The sequence below is a fragment of the Podarcis pityusensis genome, assembly GCF_964106645.2.
Source record: "Podarcis pityusensis genome assembly, chromosome: 6".
In the NCBI taxonomy this organism is placed as follows: Eukaryota; Metazoa; Chordata; class Lepidosauria; order Squamata; family Lacertidae; genus Podarcis; species Podarcis pityusensis.
In genome coordinates this window covers 76,878,620-76,902,904 of record NC_138030.1, presented here as the reverse complement: position 1 = coordinate 76,902,904, position 24,285 = coordinate 76,878,620, and the positions used below count along the sequence as shown (strand labels likewise).

The 24,285-nt window shown below is 42.5% G+C and overlaps 1 protein-coding gene across 1 annotated transcript; it reads right to left on the bottom strand.

Annotated features, from left to right (window-relative positions):
- Positions 1-155: 155 nt before the first annotated feature.
- Positions 156-24,285, bottom strand: MFSD14A (major facilitator superfamily domain containing 14A). Its single transcript, XM_081008723.1, has 12 exons — positions 24,020-24,285; positions 15,065-15,160; positions 11,812-11,874; positions 10,629-10,756; positions 9,575-9,689; positions 8,933-9,151; positions 6,999-7,112; positions 6,151-6,222; positions 5,570-5,682; positions 4,002-4,099; positions 3,588-3,751; positions 156-1,579 (listed from the first exon to the last, which is right to left on the bottom strand). Exons 1-12 carry the CDS (start codon positions 24,104-24,106, stop codon positions 1,373-1,375), a joined length of 1,476 nt encoding a protein of 491 aa, XP_080864849.1. The 5' UTR covers positions 24,107-24,285; the 3' UTR covers positions 156-1,372.

Genomic DNA, 24,285 nt, shown 5'->3' with positions numbered 1-24,285 from the left:
ACACACATGGCATATAGTCTTGTTTCAAGTAATTTGTTTTTAAAAAATCACTAAAATATTCAACTTTATTAACAGTGTATTTACATATTTTTTCCAGCTTTTAGTCAACCGTGGTGCATTAAAAAAGCTAAGCAATAACCACAGTACAAGATGAAAACATTTTGAACTATACAATACTTTATACACGTTTTATACAAAGGAACACTTAAATAATACAACCGGACACAAAAATATACATTTTTAGAGAAATTCACATCAGTAATTGTATAAAGCTCTCTCCTGTACTGTGGTCCTGAAACGGCAGGACTAATCCTTGGCTCTGAAGTGTTACTTGTGACAGTCCTGAAAGGCCACTATAGCGCAAGGATTGCCACCTCTATTACTAGGCAGGGCTACTTACCAGTCGACACTCTCTCTCCGCAGACTTCATTCACAAATAACAACAGAGCCAGAGAAGGCAGATCAACTGCCATTTGGCTTTAGCTCTGTACTTAAAAAGCTACCGTCGCTGACCAGTAGCAGAAGTGGCAATCCAGCATAGACCACACCAACGTCTTCAAGGCTATCAGCTTAGAGTTGAGTTTGTGTGTTCAAGTGTTGAGGTCCTTATGCAAAACATCCAAAGCATAGTGGTATCAAATTGTATTTAGGAAGGTAGAGTTCTGGAGCCAGTAATAAAATCTTTTAGGCTCACGCTACCCACTAGTTTTAAGTACTACATACTGATATATACTTAATTAAAAGAATGAAAGAATTAGCAGAATAATGCACTTAAAGGAGTGTGTACTGTTCAGGATGTGTGTTCAACACATGATTGTGTTAGTAAAAATAAGGAAAGCCTGCCAGACACTGATTTGACAGTCCAAGGTCAACCCAGTTCACTTTTCTTGGTCAAGTGCATCTACATTAAGGCTTTGAATTCGTCTGACCAAAGATTTTACAGTTAAAATAAATGGGTGCCCAAGTCCTGCTAGTATGTCTCATTGAGACCAACATGAAGAGAATAAAGCTTAACACCTTCCAGAAACTGATGCAAGAACACATGCCGATACCTTGAATATATATAATTTAGTTTCAAAATTAAGATGTAAAGATTTAATAAGTTTTTGTTTTTTTTCACTAGGACATTATGGCAAAAAATCCTAGAGGGTAAAAAAAAAAATCAAAAATCAAATAATTTAAGTTGTAACTTCTTTGGAGGATTTTCCACTTCCTGTTTGTGGTTCTTACAATTTTCATGCAAAGAGATAAAATTTCTTAAGACCACCTTAAGAAATGACACTTTCAATGGAAATGGAATGTGCATCCAGAACTGCAGGTGGGGGGAAAAAGAGAGTAAGAAACTCGCTCTAGGAGTCCTCGAGTTTTGTTGTCATACATTTGTGTCTTGTAATAAAGGTTCCTTGGCCTCTCCAGGGGCCTGTGGACTGTGCGGGTGACCGTGGCCACCGCAGTGCTTTTTCCAGTTGCTCGATCGACCATTTAAGTTGGTGTGTTCGGGAATAAACAAGGCAACAAGCAGAGCCAGTAATACGGAGCATGCTCCAAATAGGAATGGGGGACCAGGAATGATGGAGTTCTGCAAGGAAAAGCACAAGAGAAGCTTACCAAAAGAAACCACCACTTTTAGTCTGAATTGCGTTTCCCCTTTAGATTATCTTACGCCAGATGTTAGTGCAGCAAAGATTGGACACTGGGCCAACAGAGTTGCAAAGTTTCTTTCCCACCCTTCCTCCCGCTAACCTAAACGATTAGAGGGCACTGGACTTTGAGCCACTAAACGCAAACAATAACCTATCATCTCACCCCGGCTGTGTGACATATTTAAAACCAAACTACAGAACTGCTCCAGATATTTGAGAATGCCAAACACAACAGGTAATCCCATATATGTCATTCAAAGTAGAGATGATGGCTACTCTACGCATTATTATTATTGTTGTTGTAGTTGTTGTTGTTGTTGTTATACTGCACCAAGCATTGGACTTGCAAGAATAAAATGTTCACACAGTAGTTTGCTGGTAAAAGTAATACAAAATCTTTGTTGGCAAAATTCTGGATTTATCCTTGAATGCCACTCCCAAATGAAGTGTGCATTTATCAATCGGAAATCGGTCTTAAGCTGCATGTGGGTTTTCTCCAGATACTGCAAAAGCACTGGGCACTTGCAGCCTCACCCCCCCTTTCCAACAGCCAAAACTTCAGCAGGCAAGGTACGACACAGTTAACAAAATAAAATGATTTTCCAGCAGTGGACAGATGTGAAGTATTCTTCTTTTAACTCGAGAATGGTGAAACAAATAACCTTCAGTATTTCCATGCAGTGATGAATTGATATATTAAGCCATTCTGAGGATCAGATATTCTAAGCCAGGTACAAGGTACAGTATATTCTACAGTATTTTTCACTCGATAACACGCACCTGACCATAACACGCATATAGTTTTTAGAGGAGGAAAACAAGAAAAAAAAATTCTGAATGAAACAGTGGATGTATCATTTTTGTGCTTCATGCTGTGGCCACAGACATGTGATTTGACGGTGAGTTTGGGGTAGCCCAATGCAAAGATCCTGAGAATCCATGTGGATCTGTGCTTTGTAACCACGTTTTTGCACCATTGCAGCCCCAGGCAACAGTGGGTGCGTGATTTTTTTGGTGCAGGCTGTAGCCATGGACATGCTATGTGATCTGATGGTGAATTTGGGGTGACCCTATGCAAAGTTCCTGAGGATCCATGTGGATCCGTGCTTTGTAACCACGTTTTAAGTGGGGAGGGAAGGAAAAACATAGAAGGGACAGGAGCACTGAGAGGGGTGTGTGGAGAAGCAGCTGGCTAAGAATGCAGGAGAGGGGTTTTACCGGAGGGAGGAAAGGAAGGCAAAAGGTCCCCCCCACGCACCCACCCAAGCCAGCCAGCTCTCTCTCTCTCCCCCACCTGCATGTTGCAGCACCGGAGCACGAGAGGAATTAGAAGGAAGGACGCTCTGCTTTCCCCTCTGCTTGCCTGGAAGGGAGGGGTTTTCTCTGCTCTTTGTTCCGTTTGAGCAAACACAGTAACAAACAGAAGTGGGTGGGCAGTAAGACCCTGAGGCAGAACGCAGGAAAGCAGCAGCTTCCTCTTTTCAAGGCTTCCCTTCTCCGGACAATTGATATTTGCCTGAACTCGCGCCTGTCGGCTCCAGGGACCACACATTCGCTCAATAACACGCACAGACATTTCCCCTTACTTTTTAGGAGAAAAAATCTGTGTGTTATAGAGGGAAAAATACGGTAATTGTGGACTCCCAACTCCCATCAGTCCAATCAGCATGAATGATGGACAGGGATGATGACACCTGTATGGTACCAACACAGGACAGGCTACCCATGCCGTAAGCTTGGTATTCGCAACCTCTGCTATCATGTACCAGAGAAGATACTTTTTAGAGCAACCTTCACAGATTCTGTTTCTGAAATGACCCTTAAGGATAAGTCACACATTAAGCAAAGTCTACCACCACATATAAACCTAAGAGGTACTTGTATGCAAGCAGTGAAATGTTTGCCCCCCTCTGTTAAAATATACAGAAACGCTGAAGACAATACCTGCTGCGAATGGTGCTGTGTGGCTACATTATCTCCCAGATCATTCTGAGTCACTGGAATTTCATTCAATTCTACATGGAAAATGTAGAATATAAAACCATAAAGTGCTGGTCCCAAGCCATTGCAGAGGCCTCTAATTCCTGTTATCATTCCTTGTACGACACCTGGAAAACAACAAAAGAATCAGCTACAGGCTAACAGTTTTCTATACTGGGGCCATACTGTGTGCTTAACAAATATTTGCCTGCCTTATCTGGAACAAACTGTCTGGAAACTGTCTCCCCACAATCCCGAGATTGCTAAAGACATTTTGATCACTTTTTACTAGTACTCAATGTACTTCTAAAAAAATTAAGCCATTTATTGGTTCCGAGAATTTTCCACTTCACGTGTCTTGTCTTATGAAGTACCTACCCTGTTGATCAGCATCAGCAGTTCGCGAAACAAGTGCACTGACGGCTGGAAAAGTGATGCTAGACATGGCAGCAACAGCCCCTGCTGCCCACATCATCCTGGAAAAACGAATGGATAAATTTGTCAAGGTGTAAGTCAGAATCACCTCTGAGAATTTCAGCTCAAAATCACATAATGCTGCAGGGAAACCAACCATTTGTATGACAAGAACGTGCCTTATTATTATTATTATTATTATTATTGTTGTTGTTGTTGTTATTATTATTATTAAGGTCTCATTGATGCTAATATTGCAAAAAGGAGCAACAAAATAGCTTGAATAATGTATGTAAGATCTACATGGAAGACATCAGAAAACAAGAGCTTGTTACACTTGTCTGCAGTCATTAAAGGCAATACCCCAGAAATTCATACTCTCAGTAGACCACTTCAAATCAAAAGGCTTAAGTCATGACAACCCACTGCTTTCAAAGAACAGCCTTCCCGGATCAGATCAAAGTTCCATCTAGTCCACCTCCTCTTCCCAAAATCAGATGCCTATGAGAAGCCCACAAGCAAGATATGAGCAATGGAATTTGAAGGAATACTGCCTCTGATCCTGATATATATACCCATGCCTAGTAGTCAGTGATAACCTCTAAAGCTGTGCAAGTTGATGGTCATCACTACAGTACTGTGGCTGTTTAACTGCGGTGTGAAACTGCTAGTACTAGTACATTTGCAAACTAAGCAGGGTCCTGCATGGTTTCAAACCGGATGGGCAACTGTGTGTTGAGATTTCTGCATTGCAGGCGGTTGGACTAGTTGATCCTTGGGATCCCTTCCAACTCTACAATTCTATGGTTCTATACCTCCTTTTGTCTGTCTTGAATTGTCCAACCTTCAACTTTAGTGCATGGCCACGGGTTCCAGCATTACAATATGATTTAATCAGGTACTACCCATACATTTGGATGGGTGTACTCAGATTTAACCATTGTAAAGGTTTAACCATTGTAAAGGGACCCCTGACCATTAGGTCCAGTCGTGACTAACTCTGGGGTTGCGGCGCTCATCTCGCTTTAAGGTCGAGGGAGCTGGTGTTTGTCCGCAGGCAGTTTTTCCGTGTCATGTGGCCAGCATGACCAAGCCGCTTCTGGCGAACCAGAGCAATGCACGGAAACGCCATTTACCTTCCTGCCGGTACCTATTTATCTACTTGCACTTTGACGTGCTTTCGAACTGCTAGATTGGCAGGAGCAGGGACCGAGCAACGGGAGCTCAGCCCGTCGCGGGGATTCGAACCGCCAACCTTCTGATCGGCAAGTCCTAAGCTCTGTGGTTTAACCCACAGCGCCACCCTCGTTCCTTTAACCATTGTATATCACCCTAAATGTGTAGCTCAGAACCCACGCATTATGACAATCATTGCACATCTTTAGAACATACACTTTCCAATACTGTGAATGAAAGCCGAAAGAGAGAGATTTATGAGTCACATAGCATATATTTTAAGGAGTCTTCTAAATAAAGAACAGGATTCTGCCAATAAACAAACAAAAAAGCAACAGACTGGAAACGTTACTTACCAAGGTTCTGAGCCAAAGCCATACCACGCAAGTTGCAGTATTTGAAATCCCAGGCCCAACAGGATGGTGTTTTTGTTTCCAATTGACCTCATAAGTAAACTCAAAACTATTGTCTGAGGTGAGAAAAATGTCAATATTTTAGTTAATGCAGTATATGGTTATTGGAAACACCCAGGACACCTCAGAGATTTAAAAAAGCATTAGCTACAGAAAATCCTGGGTTAGTTCTCAGTGACCCAGGCATCCGATTTCTACAAAGATGGAGACTGGGGACATGATGGGGGGGGGGAGGGGGGAGAATCAAAGTAACAACTATTGTTTGCTTTCATCACACACATTTAGTAAAGCTGCACTGGAGTGCAGAAGTTGAACTTTGTGTACCATTTGTACTGGGAAGCCCTTCGTTTTCATCTTATTTTTGCTGTGGCTCCACAGATTATAGTTTAAACATCAGTGCCCTAACATGAAATCTTTAGTGCCATACTTAGCTTATCGCCAGTGACAGCCCAACCACCTCTGTTCTTGAAGATATTCTGCTAACAGAACCTCTACGGCAAACCAAGATTGTCAGTTATAGTTACCTGTGCAACAATGGAGAGAATCCCAAGGACTGCTATAAATGCTGCAACACTTTCTGGTGAAAATCTCATTATCTAAAGGATAAATAAAAAATCATTGGATCATTTTTACGTTAAACATAGATGAGCGTGTGGAAGTATGCTCAGTTCACATAATGTTACCTATCTAACTAAAATCTTTCATTTAATAAAATACTGAATATAGCTAGCTAACTCAATTTCAAGGCAGGACAGTTTTTAAAAATGTCCCTACAATGGTACAGGGGACGCAGGTGGCGCTGTGGTCTAAACAACATAGCCTAGGGCTTGCCAATCAGAAGGTCAGTGGTTCAAATCCCCGCGATGGGGTGAGCTCCCATTGCTCGGTCCCTGCTCCTGCCAACCTAGCAGTTCGAAAGCACGTCAAAGTGCAAGCAGATAAATAGGTACCGCTCTGGCGGGAAGGTAAACGGCGTTTCTGTGTGCTGCTCTGGTTCACCAGAAGCGGCTTAGTCATGCTGGCCACATGACCTGGAAAAACTGTCTACAGACAAACACCGGCTCCCTCGACCTGTAAAGCGAGATGAGCGCCACAACCCCAGTTGTCCGCGACTGGGCTTAACAGTCAGGGGTCCCTTTACCTTTAGAATGGTACAGAGGCCTGAGTTTCAGTCATTCTTCAGCAGAAAGTGAATGTGCTTTTAAGCAATGCAAATGATTCCACACAGCACAGAATAAAAAGTGATTTGCCCCCTTCAGGCAAAGGTGACAAGTCCTAGCAAATGAATCTATCATCAAGTCATTCCGGCTTGATCACCCCTCATTTCTGTCAATTAATATTCCACAATCAAAATAATTAGGCAAATGCTTACCTGTCTGAGGTACAAGAAAAAGCTGGAATACTGTCCTGCCTCAGGGAGGTATGAGAGAAAGACTGTTATGCAGATTAGCAGCACAATGGAATCCTGACCAACTTTCTTCAATGACTAGAACAAGAGGGGAAAAGGGAAATGGTCAAGTATCATTTATAGAGTCCATGTGATGTGTGTTGGACTGGGACGTGGGAAAGGAGAGTTCAAGTCCCCACTTGGCCATGAAGGCCACTGGGTGACCTTGAGCCACTCACTGCCTCTCAGCCTCACCTACCTCACAGGGTTGTTGTGGGGTTTAAAGGAGACTGGGGAAGGGGAGAACCATGCATGCCACTTTGAGCTCCTTGGGAGAAAAAGATGGCATTCAAGCGCAATAAAATAATGTTCCTTGCCTCACGGGAGGACAGTGAACAGGGCCACACATATGGAGGGGTTTCTGCATACATGAAGAGATCTCCCCAGGAATGCAGGATAAAAGATGAGTGAATTTTAAAAGGGAAAAAAACCCCTGAAACAGCCCAACAAAGACTTGAAAGTCCACTGCCGTTCAGGAGCCACAGAATGTTGAAGAGAGTTTGAAATAAACAGAGATGGAGAAAATAATGCCTTATTCTGGGTGGGCAATTAGGGCAGGGAATGTGTGCATCCCCCAACCCAGCCATATTTTCCCCCTCTCTAGAATTTCTCCAGGACGCAATAAGGTTTTGAAGGGCTATATCCTAGTCAAAGCTAAATCCTCCCCAATCACTTGGACATATATGGCCTGAAGCAAAGAAAGGGATTTTCAGAAATCGGTTTATTACTTTCATGTCTCCATTCTGGACCTTCATAAAAAGCAAGGAGGCCAGCGAGGACTGAGCTTTTCTCCTACAGCTGAATTTCTGCCCCTGCCCATTTAATAAATGGACAGAATTCAGTCCTGGTGTAGCCACTTCAGCTGGGACACACGGTACCCACCCCATAGCCGTTCATTCCTCTCCCAGAGTTCAAGAATGTGTTCATGTTGGAGCCCAAGTTATTTTGTGTCCTGACACTGCCCCAAGCATTTTTGCAGTAGTTAGTGAGCCTGTTCCACTTGGATGGGAACTTCCATATACAGTGGAACCTCTACTCATGACCACAATCTGTTCCAGAGGCCCATCCTGAAGTCGAAACAGGTTGCTAGGAGAGGCGCTGTTGTGCGCAGGTGGCGACTATCCGCTTCTGCGCTTGTGCGAATGGTGATCACTGCTCCTGCACATGCGCGAATGGCGGCAAACCTGCTGGTTACTTCTGGGTTTGCTAAGGACGCTGGGCGAAATGGATGGGAGCGGAGGCAGACGTAAGAAGAGGTTTGACTGTACAGTCGAACGTTGGATCCCGAATGCCTTGTAAGTCAAACGTTTTGGCTTCCGAATGCCGCAAACCCGGAAGTGACTGCTCTGATTTGCGAATTATTTTTGGAAGCCAAATGTCCGGCAGGGCTTCTGCAGCTTCCAATTGGCTGCAGGAGCTTCCTGCAACCAATCAGAAGCCATGCTTTGGTTTCTGAACGTTTTGGAAGTCGAACGGACTTCCAGAACGGATTCCATTTTGACTTCCAAGGTACGACTGTAGTTTCTTAAGGCAGTTGGGGACAGCTAACTGGCTAAAGAAGAATCCTGCCTAGACCTACAAGTGTGACTCTGGAAAGAGATTAAGTAAGCAAAATTATATGGAAATATAGACCAGCCAGGCATCTAGCCGCAGACCACGTGTGTTTGCGTGTTTTGAAATTGGGCCACTCCACAGCCTCCTAAAACATTAGCTAAGCAACCAATTGCAAAAAGCAGTGGGGTGAAATTCCGGTACGGACATGCTCAACAAAACATTTACTGTCACACATTAATAAAAACTCCAGAGTTTCAAAGCACACCACAGCACCCTCTGTACCAAACGTTTAAATACATTATTACCGCAAATGGGTCAGCTTGTTCCCAAGAAATGGGTGCTCCCCACGACGCAGGCCTCATCTTTTCTGGCAATGATTCAGGTACAGCAACAAGGATAAAGCAAATATCCAGCAATGCAATAGCTGTAGCCAGGACCACAACCAGGCTGTCTCCGTACACACGACCAAGGTAGGCACCAATGGCAGGACTGGTAACTAAACTCGCAGCAAAAGTTGCCGAAACCTATGAATGATAACAGGGATAATATTTTCAGTGAGTAACCACATCCTCTCTTTCTAATGCCAAGAAGGATTCAAGAAAGTTGACATAGAAATAGAAAGCATTTAACACAAAACATCACCATACGTTTTGATAATTTATAGACTTAATGATCATGATTTTCCTATAGCAACTGCTGAATGTTAGGTAACGGAAGAATGACTTAAAGTTATGAGTAGGAGTAGCAATAGATTGTTCTTTCACAATACAAAAGATGTAAAGATTCTTCTGATAAACAGGAACAGGAAGCCAGGACCGTAGGATGCTAACCAAGAGGAACCCAATTAGCTGAATGTACTTCCTATAACGTGTTACAACTCACATTAAAAGAATTCTAATTACTAACTACTGTTGAGTTTAAAACATTCAGATAAACTACACACATACCAAGCCATACGCCATGCTCCTTTCATGTTCTTGGGTTATATCTGCTACATAAGCAAACACCACTGAAAAGGTCACTGCAAAGACTCCAGAGACAGATATAACAGCAAAGTACCACCTAGGAACACAGAAAACCACAGTAATAGTTTCTTAAAGGGATAGTTTCTTAAAGGTAGTTACAATTAACAAGAAAAATCCTAGCCTGGGCTGGAGAAATACAGCCAAATTTTCAAATAAATATTAAAACAGCATTTTTTTGACAAACCTTTCCACAATATATTAGATTTAAAAAGCTTTCATATTTGTTTTATTTATTCAAAGTATTTATAAACTGCTTTTTAGCTAAGCCCATACAATGCACACAGAAAGAAAAACATGGGTTATGTTAAGCACATTGAACAGGTGAATTTGGCATACTTTGTCAGAATAAACATCCTTGAGTCATAAAAAGTGAATGTTTCAGCAGAAAAGGAGAAGCAAAAAATGACATATAACTGGTCATTCCAGACAGACGCTCTACGCCAAAAACTCTATAGGACTCATTCTTGTCTAAAAACCTGATGAACAAGAAATTGCAGAGTCCCATGAACCAAATCTCTGCTTCAATAAAGCCTAGGGACTGCAGGAAAGCCTAAAGCATACCAAAAGGCAATCTCCAGCACTGCCTGAGAGCAAAACAAGGAGAGCAGCCAAGGACAGCTTGTCTATGTCATTCACAATGCATTCATTGCTAAGTGAGCTGGCACTCTGCTAACAAGCACCATCTAGCTTTGCACAAAACACAGCAAGTTTTGACATTTTGTCGTCGTCTTCTTTGGCGATCACTCATAGCCGAGTAAGATTGTCTTCCATAAACACGGTTTTAACAATGAGTCCGTAAGTGACTGTGGAGGCCAATTCTGGATCCACACGTCCTTCCACAGTAGGGACATTGGTTTCTGGGTGGGAGTCGATCACGATGTGGATTTGCCAAGTGTGCCTTCCTTATAATAAAAACCAAGAACACAAGACTAACGTGACAGACGTATACAGACAAACTTTAAAAGGGGACACTAACCATGGACTGATCTTCATTAGTGGAATTGGTGCACAGGTAAAAAATACTGTTAGCAGCAGGAAGGATTTTCGGCCCCAAACGTCAGACAGAGCCCCAATCAAAGGGGCGCTCAGGAAAGACAGTAAGCCCTGGGAAGTAAAAACAAATGCTTAAGTGAAGGACAATGCACACACTGAAGAGCTGAAAGGTTTCACATCCTGATACATTCATTTAAAGCAGTGCTTCCCAAACTTGAGTCTCCAGCTGTTTTCGGACTACAATTCCCATTACCCCTGACCACTGGTCTTGCTAGCTAGGGATGATGGGAGTTGTAGTCTGAAAAAAACCCAAGTTTAGGAAACACTGATCTAAAGCCTTTTTAAAAGAAATACATTCACCTAAAGCCTACTTTTAAACAAAAAGATAATCTGCCCCTTCCTTGAAACGACTCACTACTCTACAGCAAGCAGATTCAGTTAATAGGATGCATATGACACACAGTGCAGGATAGGGCTCATATGGATGTCTCTTAGCCCACCAAAAACACAGGTAGCCCTACAGTACCAGTTTTGGAGGTTGGCATTGCAAAAGCCTTTTTGTGTGATATAAAGCAGGCTTATACACCATAGTTCACTAGGTGAGAACAAATCACCTGAAGATAACCAGGCAGGAAAAAACTGTTTGGACCTCAGCACGTTCCAAATAAATACTCACTCAAAAATATATGTTATCTGAGTGGCTCACAAAAATGATTAAAAATGCATTACAGACTTGCTCTTTTTGATAAAGAAAACAGGAATCATAAAACTGAGAAGCCTATATTATACACACACAAGTTGTTTAAAAGGCCTGGGTTAATAACATGTCTTCACTTCAAGATTGAACTAGAACATTAGGAATCTCTGTCACTACAGGAATTTAGTAACACCATATCTTGAACCGAAGGCTATGATCTGCCTAGAGTTTGAGAGGCTTCTTAAAGGAGTGATATGAAATACGTAGAGGGAACGAAGAATTAAATGCAGCCTAACTTTTGGCTTATTGTGTTTGATCTCACCCTAAATTCACAATGTCAGGTATAATCCTGAACTTGAATAGAGCAAGGTGGAATAATTGAACCATTCAGGTCTAATTTGCAGGCATCTGATTTATGAATGAATCATACACCTTAATAGAAAACATTTAAAAACTAGGCTGGTCTTACCTTTACTCCTTGGATTAGGCCATTCATTAAAAACGTATGTTTGGGAAAGGTTTCGTGCAAAACCTGTGAAACAATTACGCATGTGACATATTAATGAAGGACACCTAAGAGTATGAATACTCTATTCAAGCACAAAAAAGTTTCAAAGTCCTTAGCCTCCATTACCACCAGCACAGTTTACTGAGACAGAATCACTTCCATTCATAGCAGAAAATGCTCACTACTGCCAATACTGTAAAAAGCTTATCATCATTTGTTACGTGATTTTTCTAAGAAAAAAGGAAGAGGGAGAAGAATGACGTTCTACAGCTAAGGGCCTGCAATACCTGCAGCGTTATGATGCGATACAACTGTATCACTCAACATTGGAACTGTTTCTACCATGAAGACCATTGCAACTGCTGATGTATCCATGCCCACATTCGTCAGAAATCCCAGTGTGGCATGCTGCTACTTGGCAGTGTGGCAACACCACCATTAGTAGCTTCCTTTTGCCAGGACTTTTGAGATACTATGCCTCTTTTTTTAAAGAGACAGTTTCTAGGTTTCTGCATATGCGAATTGAGATAATGCAGACACACTTATATTTTACTTTTTAAAAAATGCAAATAGTGTATCAAACTAATATAAAATGTGATTATGACTTTCTTAAGGTTCTAATTATATTAAAGAAAATAAATATCTAATGCATAAAAGAAAAAAAATATGATTACCCTGAAGAAACATGAACATCATGATATAGCATCATATGGTGGAAAAGAATTATGTAGTATTAAATTGTAACTAATTTTGTTCTTCCAAATATTAATTTTTTAAAAAGGCGTCTCTTTCTTTAAATCTGCCTGTTTGCTGGTTGTTTAAAGTTCATGCATTAATTTGGTCATTAGGAAAAATTCCCATATATTCTGTCCATTCTTTGAAAGATTGAAAGATTTTTCCTTTTGAGGGTTGGACAATGCATAAACTTGCCAGATGTCAACGGACTGGCAAGCTGCGCTTCTATAAGTACTACTTCTGAGTTTACTACACACAGAAGAGCAGTTTTAGGAGTATTTGAAACATTATATCCAATAATTTCCTATATCATGTTTAACACCAATTTCTATTTCCATTTTTCACAAGTATCCAGTCAAAGGTTTTAGAGAGCTAGTATAAATTATTCTGGTACCAAGTGCAGTTTCTTTCTGTCATTACATAACAGCACACAATAAGCTACAATGACCGTGCAAACACAGGAACATTGATGGTCAGCAATTTGTTTACTACCTCCATTATCATATTTGCATACACTGCACTATTTGCAGTTGTTTGCTTTTTCTGCATAGAAAATTTGGAATTGTGCTCACATTTATATCACGAGGCACTGAGAAGGAAAGTTTGACTCTTACTGAGGGGTGAGCTAGGAGAAAAGAAGTCTGAAGAGACAGAGGGCATGGATAGTGTGCATGCTGCAGAGTTAGAACTGGCGAAGGAATCTTTAGGAAGACCTTTCCCTGAAGATATTACAAAATTCAAAGCCACCTATCCACATGCAAGCCAGACGTTGCTAGCATGTTTCTGGCCAAGACAGATTCACACTGCATCAATAAAGGGGAAAGTGAAAGAAATCAGCAGAGCTGCCCTAGGAAATTCTAAATGGGTGTGTGTTTTGGAATTGAATTTACAGAAACACAGCCTCTGCTGGATTGTTTTCGGCTATCCATACTTCAGAAAGTTACAAGTGAAATAGTGCAATTACTTCCTCCTCTTATTACAAAGCTAAAACTGTATGTTCAAAGAGTGTTTATTTTTACCTTTCAAACGCAAGACAAGCCAGTTTACTTGGACTACATGAATATTTAACTGAGAACAGAACATTTACTTGAGAACAAATATCCCGGTCACACTATGTCCCTTGAACACAAACCGCCCCATTTCAGTTACATATTACCATCAATAACAGCATTTTGCCAGATACAGAAATAGCAATAAACCACAATAGAACACTTAAGAATATATTCAGAATTTGCTTTTAGCATGCATTAAGTCATCTTAGTGCCTGCTTAAGGGGAATGGCTCTGCCATACAGCCATACACATAACCTGCCAGTCTTGCCAAGACTGAACACATTTATCTGAGGGCAAGCGTAACTTTTTACTCTGTTGTGTATTTCCAAATAATCATGCACTGTTTTATGCATGATACAGATGCACAACCCCCAACTTCCTAAACTGTAGTTTAGCAGCAAGAATGAGTAACCCATCTTACTCCCCCTCCTAAATATTTGCTTGCTGATTCAATCAAACCTCAGCTATTCCAAAACAGGGAACTGTGATTTAATGTCAGCTTTAAGCACCAAGGAAAGGGGGAATATTATAATAATAATAATAATAATAATAATAATAATAATAATAATTTATTATTTATACCCCGCCCATCTGGCTGGGCTTCCCCAGCCACTCTGGGCGGCTTCCAACTGAATATTAAAAACAATACAGCATCAGACATTAAAAACTTCCCTAAAGAGGGCTGCCTTCAGTTGTCTTTTAAAAGTAAAATAGTTGTTTATTGCCTTGACATCTGCTGGGAGGGCGTTCCACAGGGCAGGCGCCACTACCGAGAAGGCCCTCTGCCTGGTTCCCTGTAACCTCACTTCTCGCAATGAGGGAACCGCCAGAAGGCCCTCGGCGCTGGACCTCAGTGTCCAGGCTGAACGATGGGGGTGGAGATGCTCCTTCAGGTATACAGGACCGAGGCCGTTTAGGGCTTTAAAGGTCAGCACCAACACTTTGAATTGTGCTCGGAAACGTACTGGGAGCCAATGCAGATCTCTCAGAACTGGTGTTATGTGGTCCCGGCGGCCACTCCCAGTCACCAGTCTAGCTGCCGCATTCTGGATTAATTGCAGTTTCTGGGTCACCTTCAAAAGTAGCCCCACGTAGAGCGCGTTGCAGTAGTCCAAGCGGGAGATGACTAGAGCATGCACCACTCTGGTGAGACAGTCCGCGGGCAGGTAGGGTCTTAGCCTGCGTACCAGGTAGACAGCTGCCCTGGACACAGAATTAACCTGTGCCTCCATGGACAGCTGTGAGTCCAAAATGACTCCCAGGCCGCGCACCTGGTCCTTCAGGGGCACAGTTACCCCATTCAGGACCAGGGAACCCCCCCACACCCGCCCACACCCTGTCCCCCAAAAACAGGAAGCAGAGAGGAGTGGGAGTCAGGTCTAATCCCTTGTTAAAATACAGTAATTTTTTTAAAAAAAACCACTTACCACTAAGGTAGGTGCTGTCAGAAGCCCCCATGCAAAGAATTCCAAAAATATTACTATCACAGCATGATAGACACTAGGTGAGCCTATTCCTTGAGGCTGAAAGAAAGAAATATAATTGTTACTACATAGAGCCCAACCAGTCACATATAATTTCCTCACTAGCAAACAATAGGGAAGAGGTGGTTAACTGTGGCCTCAGATGCTGCTGAACTTTAACTCTCATCAGCCCCAGCCAGAAGTACCAATGGTTAAGGAAGATAAGACTTGCAGTTCAACAGCATACAGAGAGGCACTCCTGCAACAGGGGATGAAAACAGATGTTACAACTCAAGGGAATGAAAGACACCCAAGCTGCATTCAGACATAATGGCAAATTACAGTTTGCAGTTGCTTGCATGCTTGCATAGAACTTATGTCTCAGGTATTCTACCCACCCACCCAACCAGGAGAGATTTATAAAGTGACCTTGCTTGTTGACAAGATAAAAGTTTGTCACATTCATGCACAAGGACAAATTGGGGTTTGGCCAATTATAGTTTGCTCTTAAAGGAGGAACAAAATGTTTGCGAGGATCCTTGATTAAGGGCAAATTAAGGACAGGTATTCAGACAAAATGGAAAACCAATGGCTTGCTGGCTAACAGGGAAGCCACTTTAGGAAACCCCCATGTGTGAGTGGAGAAAGTGCATGAGCCCAAGACTTAACTTTCCATGTGCATGTAATGGAAAACCCACAGTCTGAATGCATCAAACTATTCATACAATTTTTCAGTAAGCATTTTCATTTCTATTACGAAAATCTATTTTAACTCTTATATGATTCAACTATAGGTTTGAATACTGGTCCTCTATTCTCTCAGGTCAAGTGACATTCATGACAATGGTGCATGTTCCAGTTACCTATCTTTACATTACTAGATCGGTGTTTCCCCAATTAATCCTCTCAACTTAAAAGTGTGCTACTTCTTTCTTTTGCAAAGAATTTGCATACCTTCATGCAAAACCCACTATCCATGAAAATGTATCAATGACAAAGTAACATGCAGCCATAGTATTGCTTGAACAAATCAAAATGAGAGTATCCAAGTTTTCAAGTGTGGCCATTAATTGCATAAATGTATTGGAAAACTGCTACAGCCCTTTGCTAAAATGGATGTTAAGGTTAAATGCTTTACTGTAGCGAAAACTCTTCAATATAGAACATACTACTGTTAAGCCAGAGGCTTATTGTTGGGCACTACACCCAGAGACAATCATATAGTAAGTAAGAGAACCAAAATGAGCCCACTACATCTCTCCCAATAACTCTGCATGAGACCACATTTAATTGGGATTACAAGTGCAATACATGTTTGAGGGCATGGAAAGGTCGATGCTAAAAACCTTAACTGCCACAGGAATTCAATTACTCCTCAAATAGAATTAAGCCAAGAATGAGTACAAGTCTCCACAGCACAGTTTACACCTTTGTACTACGGTACACACAAAACCAAAAAGGAATATTTTATTGTAGCACTACTTTTTTTTTTGTTTTGGCCCCAAACTGAGCTGAAGTTTGCATCAAAACTCATGCATGGAAAAACAATACCCTGCCAAGAGTTGTAACTGCCAGAATGCTTCAACATTTCTCCAGAAGAGCTCCTGGCACTGATGCATCTACGCTTGCATTCTTTCTGTGGGTACAGAAAGCTGGGGGAGGCGGAAGTAATGTAACTGGAGGGTTTGACAGTCTTGTTCATCAAGCTAAGATAGATGATCACCTGGCTGGGAGGCAGAAAAAGTCTGCATGCCTTTGCCACCCCTTGCCAGCTGCAATGTGAGAGAGAATGGAGGAAAGTTAATCATTTCCCCATTTTTTACTGAGCTCCAAACATGATCATATTGTTTCATCTCTCTCTCTCTCTCTCTCTCTCTCTCTCTCTCACACACACACACACACACACACACTAATTTCCTATTTAGCAGCTTTACTTATATGCAAAAGATTCCCTTCCCCTCCCAATCTTTCAGCCAATTAGAAGGGGAGTAGCTGCTTGCTTCAGTTTCTGATTCCCCATTTTTCTTCTTTTCTTGTCTCTCCTCCCTTTAACTTTGGGTTTCGTTTTGTACTTGGAGTTTATTAGGCTGAATTTTTGAGCCTCTTGTTCAGAACCACCACTTAAACCAGAAATCAACCACTCTGGCATTAAAACCCCCCACTTCAAATAGATCAAGTTGTATTCCTTCACACTGGCTATCTCCCACTCCCCCAAAATAGGGGCATGTTCAGAGGAAATGTTTTTGTTCAGACACCAAAGCCACCCAAAAAAATTTGACGCCCAAGTGTATACACACATACACACACACGCTGAGAGTGGCAGCAGCCAAGGTGTTGTGGCATTTCCTTACATAAAATTGTTAAGGCTCCTGCATCTGTACACTGCATCTTTTATGGCATTGTGACACATCTATAGCACTCAGACCAGCAGCAGCCAACTCATGCTGATACGCTTTCCCAGCCAAGCCAACAGAGGGGAGGATTTCATCTGCAGCTACCCTCAGGATTTCATCCTTTTCCCAAAAGGACATGATGGAACAGTGGCAGACGGAGGGGAAAGGGAAGGTATAAACAGGAGCAGTGCCTCAATTCCTTGTAATTACTCATAACAGACTTGGAAAAAAGTTATGAATCTGCTGCAAAGGATTAAAACATGGAGTGTAGAAACTTTTAAAAAACAACAGTACTCAAGCTGCAGTAGCATCACACAACTTCACATTTCTAAAATTCTAGAGCACTTTCAAATACAATCAAATGCTTAACCACATCCTGTCACACCCAGGAGCTGTATAGAATGCTTCCTTAAAATGGTGGTATGAACAGAGTCGGAACTGACTGAATATTACAAACGGGGAAATACAACAATGATGAATGACACTGAATTAATGTTACTTCCTTTTTGGGGGGCAGTATTCCTTTCTTTACTTACTTTAACTTTTTTGCATTGACATTTTCTTGAGTAGTGTTAATTCACATTATGGAACAGTAAAACAAGTCAGAACTTTGTCACTTATGTACGTTTTCCTCCAGACATATTTTACATATTTTATAGTTCTTAGTGATGCTTGAAAACATCCACACAGAAACATCCATTTATAAGAGCATCTGACTGACCACACTGCTTTTATATGTAGATAGAAAAGTCAGCTATGTTTACAAGCAATTCTGCAACTTTTCATGGAGGCACCCAGGCGTTAAATATGCAGCTGAAGACCACAGAGCACCAAACACATCGTAACTACTATACCATTATGTACAATCAGCACAGAAGGCCAATTACATGCTTCCCTTGAGGGTGTAAAGTAGTAACAGCACCTCCTCATTCTCCACAACAATCTTACTCTGGGCTGAAAGAGCACGACAGCACTCCTTAACCAAGGGGAAAATGCACTGTGATGAAGCAATATTGTTCTTCCTACATATGAATACATGAAGTTGCCTTAGAGTGATATGTGTTTTAAACCATGATTTGCCATGTGTGCACTGATCATGCTCGCTTTGCTCCTTTCCCTACTTGCACTGGAGAGAAACAAACCACGAGCCCTGCCTTCATGTTCCATCCAAACCATGTTTTGGTTTTACTCCAAACCACAAGGATAAGCCAAAGTTTGTTCTTTGCTTATCAGCCATGTTTTTTGGAGCAAAACAAACCACCATCCCTGGTTCAAATAAAATATTAACCCAGTAGTTGTGGTTTGTAGAGTGTATAGCCTATGCATGTTAAGCCATGAGTCAAAACGTAAATCTGTCTAGTTCAGCTTTCTCCAAACAGGTGTCCTCCAGATGTTTTAGACTATACATACAGTGGTACGTTGGTTGTCAAACTTAATCCATTCTGGGAGTCTGTTCGATTCCCAGAATGGTTTGAAAACCAAGGCACAGCTTCCAATTGGCTGCAGGAGCTTCTTGCACTCAATTGGAAGCCGCATCAGACGTTCAGCTTCCAAAAAATGTTTGCAAACCGGAACACTCACTTCCGGGTTTGCGGTGTTCTGGAGCCAAAACGTCCAAGTACCAAGGTGTTCAACAACAAAGGTACGACTGTAACCTCCATCATTCTTGACTACTGGGCAATAGTTCAAGAGCAATGCTAAACCAAGGTTTGACATTATGTGCACAAGCCTCAGTCTTGTACGCTTCTTCCTACTCTTCTGTGTGACCATTACCTCTTTCCTTTGAGATTAATCCAAGAGTAGAAGTAGGTAATTGTGGTGCATGATGGAAGGGGCCATGTGTCATGGACTGGTTGGACGCAAAGGAGTGGTAGGATGAACCAGCTGGGGAACCACCAAGGGGAAAAGGCTCAAAGCATGGGGAATGGTGGACGGATGACATGAGCGGTCAGAGGGAGGTGGTGTCACAAACTGGAAATGGGGTTTAGTGAACGGGGGGAGTCTGTGGCAGAGAAAAGTCCAGAATCAGAGGCAGAAGGGTGGCCAGGAGGCAGAGATGAGACAGGCTGGGGAAGAATCACGGGTGTCTCCCCCTCCTCAAGCTCCTCTCTTCACCCAGACTTCCAGAACCAGATGAGGCATGAGAGAGAAGGAAAGACAAGCTGCACACAGGGGCAGTCTCCAATTGCTTGCAAGAAGCACTGAAGAGGAGAAGACATAGGTGGCTGTGGGGAGGAAGGAACTTTTAGTCTCAGCAACTGATTTCATGAAGTAAGATGCTGTGCTGAAACCGCACAGTCTGTGAAAATAGTGCTTTGCTAATACACAGTTATCTCCAGTTTTGAAGTGTGTGATTTACTGCCTGGCTTTGCAGCAGAATGTGAGCCTGAAAGTTCAGATAATCTCTTCCACCTAATGCCCAAAAATGATTTGTTGATTCATGTGAACCACCACTATCAGTAGCTTACCAAAGTCTAAGGCAGAGGATTTTCCTGTCTCTACTACCTGAGATTCTTTAAGTAGTGATTCAGAGGTCTGAATCTATCGCCAAGCTAGGGCATGTGCCTTGGGAAGCTGTGACAACCCTGCCTCATGTCTTATAATAGGCAGTGCTGCAGGTGTCTCAGTCATCCCTTTAAGGATGAAAGAGGTGACTTGTCTGCAACAGCGTACCTACTCTCCTGCTGGAGAAGAGCATTAGGTCACAATTGCCAACTCCTTTCTTAGCAATAAAAAGGCCACACAAGTACTGACCTATTACTGAAGCACCTTCAATGATCAAGGGGAGTAATCCCCAGGGCAACAAGATTTCAAGTACAGAGTTCTAGAGTAATTTATAAGGCACCCTCTGTTTTGAAGTTTCACATACATTTATGTTGAACTGGAACTTAGAAATCTGACCTGCAATAAGGAGGGTGAAAGTGACAACTATGAAACCTAAAATATTTGTTTTCTAGTATGAGCATTTGCAAGAGTAATTTGAAATAAAGGGGAGGAATTGAACAGGAGCTGGAGGGAGAAAGTTTCACTGTAAGTTGTAAGGAGACAACCACTGAATCAAAGTCAGGAAATGAGACATCACCTATTAAATCAGAACTCAAGGCTACTAAGAAATATACATCCTTTATCAACTTAGTTTCAACATAACCAACCTCAAAAATTTGAAGCAGTCTCTCCTTGCAAGCACAGGCAGTTCACAGAGGGAGTCCCCAGAAAGTGAACAACTGTTGGATAAGAAGTCAACCCTCCATTCACAGTCTTCACTAACCTGGTGCCCTCCACAGGTTTGAGACATACACCTCCTGTGGCCAGGAGTAGTCTAAAACATGGGGGGGGGGGGCACCAGGTTGGCAAAGGCCACTCTCTCAAAATTGCTCTATACAGTGCAGCACAAGACAACACACCACCTGTGCTGACTACTTAGCAATTTTAACAATAATTATGTAGGTGGTGTTAAACATTCAAGGGAGCAACTTGTGCTTTAATCATTTCTACCGTAACATGAATACAGTGTCTCCGCCTGTGTCCCTTTACTATTGATACAGCAGATCCCACTCAATTTTTAAAAAGCTAAACTACATTGGAACAAGTTACCTGAACAAGAATAATCAAGATATACAGACTGTGTGCCTTCCTAAGTAGAGAAATGGACAGAGCATTGACAAGCATGTTTTTTAAAAAGGACAGTGAATTTTACAAGCAAGTGAGGCTGCAACAGGTGCTCTACCTACTTTAAGCACTATTAACAACATAAGAGTAATCTTCTGAAAATGTATAGGATATAAATAAAATGAACATGGCAATGGCGATAAGCTGAAAATACAGTTAACTGCAAGTAAGAATTGTGGTGTGGAACTGCAAAAATATTGAAATGCTTAACTTCAACAATTCTGTACTATTATTCCCCTTTTAAAAACGGGAAACTCAGAATTCATTTAAGAAAATGTACCGTATTTTTTGCTCTATAAGACTCACTTTTTCCCTCCTAAAAAGTAAGGGGAAATGTGTGTGCGTCTTATGGAGCGAATGCAGGATGCACAGCTATCCCAGGAGCCAGAACAGCAAAAGGGATTGCTGCTTTCACTGCACAGTGATCCCTCTTGCTGTTCTGGCTTCTGAGATTCAGAATATTTTTTTTCTTGTTTTCCTCCTCCAAAAACTAGGTGCATCTTGTGGTCTGGTGCGTCTTATAGAGCGAAAAATACGGTATCTTCTAAGCTTTGTTCCTTCAGTGAAAAGTGTCATTCATTTGAACCATCATAAATAACTGTGTAAATTGATAACACATGAGTTTGACTAACAGGATTATGGCATTCAGAACTCTGAGTCAAAGCTCTTCATTGTCAATTTGAACAAAACATTTTCCTGCACATGAAGAAACATGCATGACTTTCTCATGTGCAGAACTGTGAAGAGAACATCTGCAAAAACCAACCAACCAACCAACCAACCCAACAGCAGAATCCAGAATAGCTGCTCACACCAAGAGCGGTGACATGAAGAATGTAAACAGGAGGCCTGTCCCCAAAGACTCTGCTTCCCTGATGTGTGTGTTCCCAATTGGCCACAACTCTTTGAAGCATATCTATTCACGGTTCTACATGTTTTACAGTTTGACATATGTACTGTTCACATTTTATGTGTGCATTATGGAAAACATTGGTGCGACCACAGAATGTGTTAAATGTAGAACAACTCCGAATTCATAACCGAGCAGGAAAGTCAAGCCAAACTCAAATCAAACATCAATAGGCTATTATCAGTTCTCTGCCATAAACTCACTCTCTCTTTGCTCAAGTCCATAAACTATAGGTGGCTAATCTTTCCAGCCAGTTGCTGCTGGACTTCAACTCCTCCCATCCCCCGTTACCTGTCATGCAGGCTAAGGTTGATGAGTTTAGAAGTCTAACAACATTTAGGGGATCACAGGTTAGCCACCTCTGCCTTAAATACATAACAAGAACAGGCAAAGCTGGATTCCAACCATAGTGTTAAAAATGTAAAAATTGCAATCACAAGCTTGACCAGTAGAGTACAAGAAGATAATTGTGCATCTGTTACTTGATGGCTCTAGAGAAGGAAACACAGTGTGTGTTCATGTGTCTATGACAAGATGATCTCCATGCAGAAAATATATTTAAAGCATGAAGCTATCCATTAGCAAGAGATGAGCATAAGTAGCTCATAAACAGGGTGTGTGAAGGTGTGGGTGTGTGACATGCTGTAAATGGCAAAGCATAGAAATTAAAACTAAGTTCAGCAATTGAAGCCCCCTAGGCCAAAGCTCTTGTTCAAACTGCCAATCCAAGGGTAAAAGTGGATGTGCCAGCATACCATCTGGGGGACTGGCAAGACTGAACTAGAAATACTAGTTGCCAAGAAAATGATCTATTACACAGAAACCTCAGCATCCTTGCAAAAGTACAAATGCCTTTGAAAAGTGCTCTACATCTTGTGACAGAGAAAGCTGTACAGACATTAATTTTGCGTTCCCCTCCCCCCAAAAAAGTTTCAGGGATGAAAACAGGGACATGCCTGTATACCGTGAAACATTCAAATCAAGATTACTTGCTGATCAGCACACATTGCTGAAACAGCCATATATTTAATATAGCATAGTACAGAGCAGGCATCCTACACCGGTTGGAGGTGATGCACAGGTGAAACCACAGCAGTTTCCTTTAACAAAAACACCTGACTATGCTAAATAGAATTTGCAATCTCCGGGTGGATCTTTCCTTCAAATAGTGAATTCGAGCAGCCCAAGAGTGTCCATCACTATGGAAGCACAACAGGTCCGCCCAGAATAAAGCCAGTGATTTCTGCACCAGCCAAGAGATCTCAGAGAAAACATATGTTTGTGAATCAAAAGAAGGACGTGCCCTTTTCCTTCCACGCTTTCCAGTATAGTGTGTGTGTGTGTGTGTATACACACACACACACCATATAGTATACACACACACCATATAGTATATCTATAAAGATTTCTGAACCAGAAGCCCCTCTAATGATATACAGGACAGCAGAGAAAAGAGAGAGGAAGCTGTGCTCCCCTCCCCCCATTCTCCCCACCTGAAATTCACCTTCCTCACGAGGCCCGGTTACAAATTTTGTCCCTGAAGAGGGACACATCTTTTAGGGTGCCTATTGTGTGACAAGCTGATTTGTGTAACGGGAACCCCAAACCCACTCGGGACCAAAGGACGGCGGAAGGCAAACTCGCTCTCTAGGGAAAGTGTAGTCAACCAAGCTCCTTTCAAAAGCCACCCTTAACATTTTCCCACGCAGAACCAAAAAGGAAAAAAAAGGCCCTCCTCGGTCAAACCGGGGCAGTGGACCCATTCCGCCTTCAGTTCAAGGCGACCCACCAAACTCGTTGGGCGGGCAGGCGGCGGCACCTGGGCCCGAAGCACGCGGGCGGGAGGCCTGCCTGGTACCGCGGGGGTCTCGCGGGGCACCCCCCCCCGCGCCCCGGTCCCCTCAGGGCTCCGCTCCCCTCAGGGCCCCTCGGAGCCGCCCCCCTCACCGTGCCGCCGTCCTTAATGATGATCTTCTTGGCCAGCAGGATGCTGCGGTTGGCAGCCCTTTTCTTCTTCTTCCCCGCCTGGGTCATTTTACCATCGTCCTGGAGGGCCGAGGGAAGGGCGGGCTGGGCAGCGAGAGGGGCTCGGGGCGGAGGCGTCGCGTCTTCCTCTCCCGGCAGCGGCCGGGACCTCGCTTCCTCCGCGCGGCGACAGCCTCCCTCTCAGGCACCCGCCGGCGCCGCCATCTTGGAGAGGGGAGGAGGGGAGG

Coding starts and splice junctions, on each gene's coding strand:
- MFSD14A (XM_081008723.1), bottom strand. CDS start 24,106: ATGACCCAGGCGGGGAAGAAGAAGAAAAGGGCTGCCAACCGCAGCATC. Junction 11,875..15,064: donor TGACAGCACCTACCTTAGTG/GTAAGTGGTTTT, acceptor ATTGTTTCACAG/GTTTTGCACGAAACCTTTCC. Junction 10,757..11,811: donor GCCTAATCCAAGGAGTAAAG/GTAAGACCAGCC, acceptor TTTACTTCCCAG/GGCTTACTGTCTTTCCTGAG.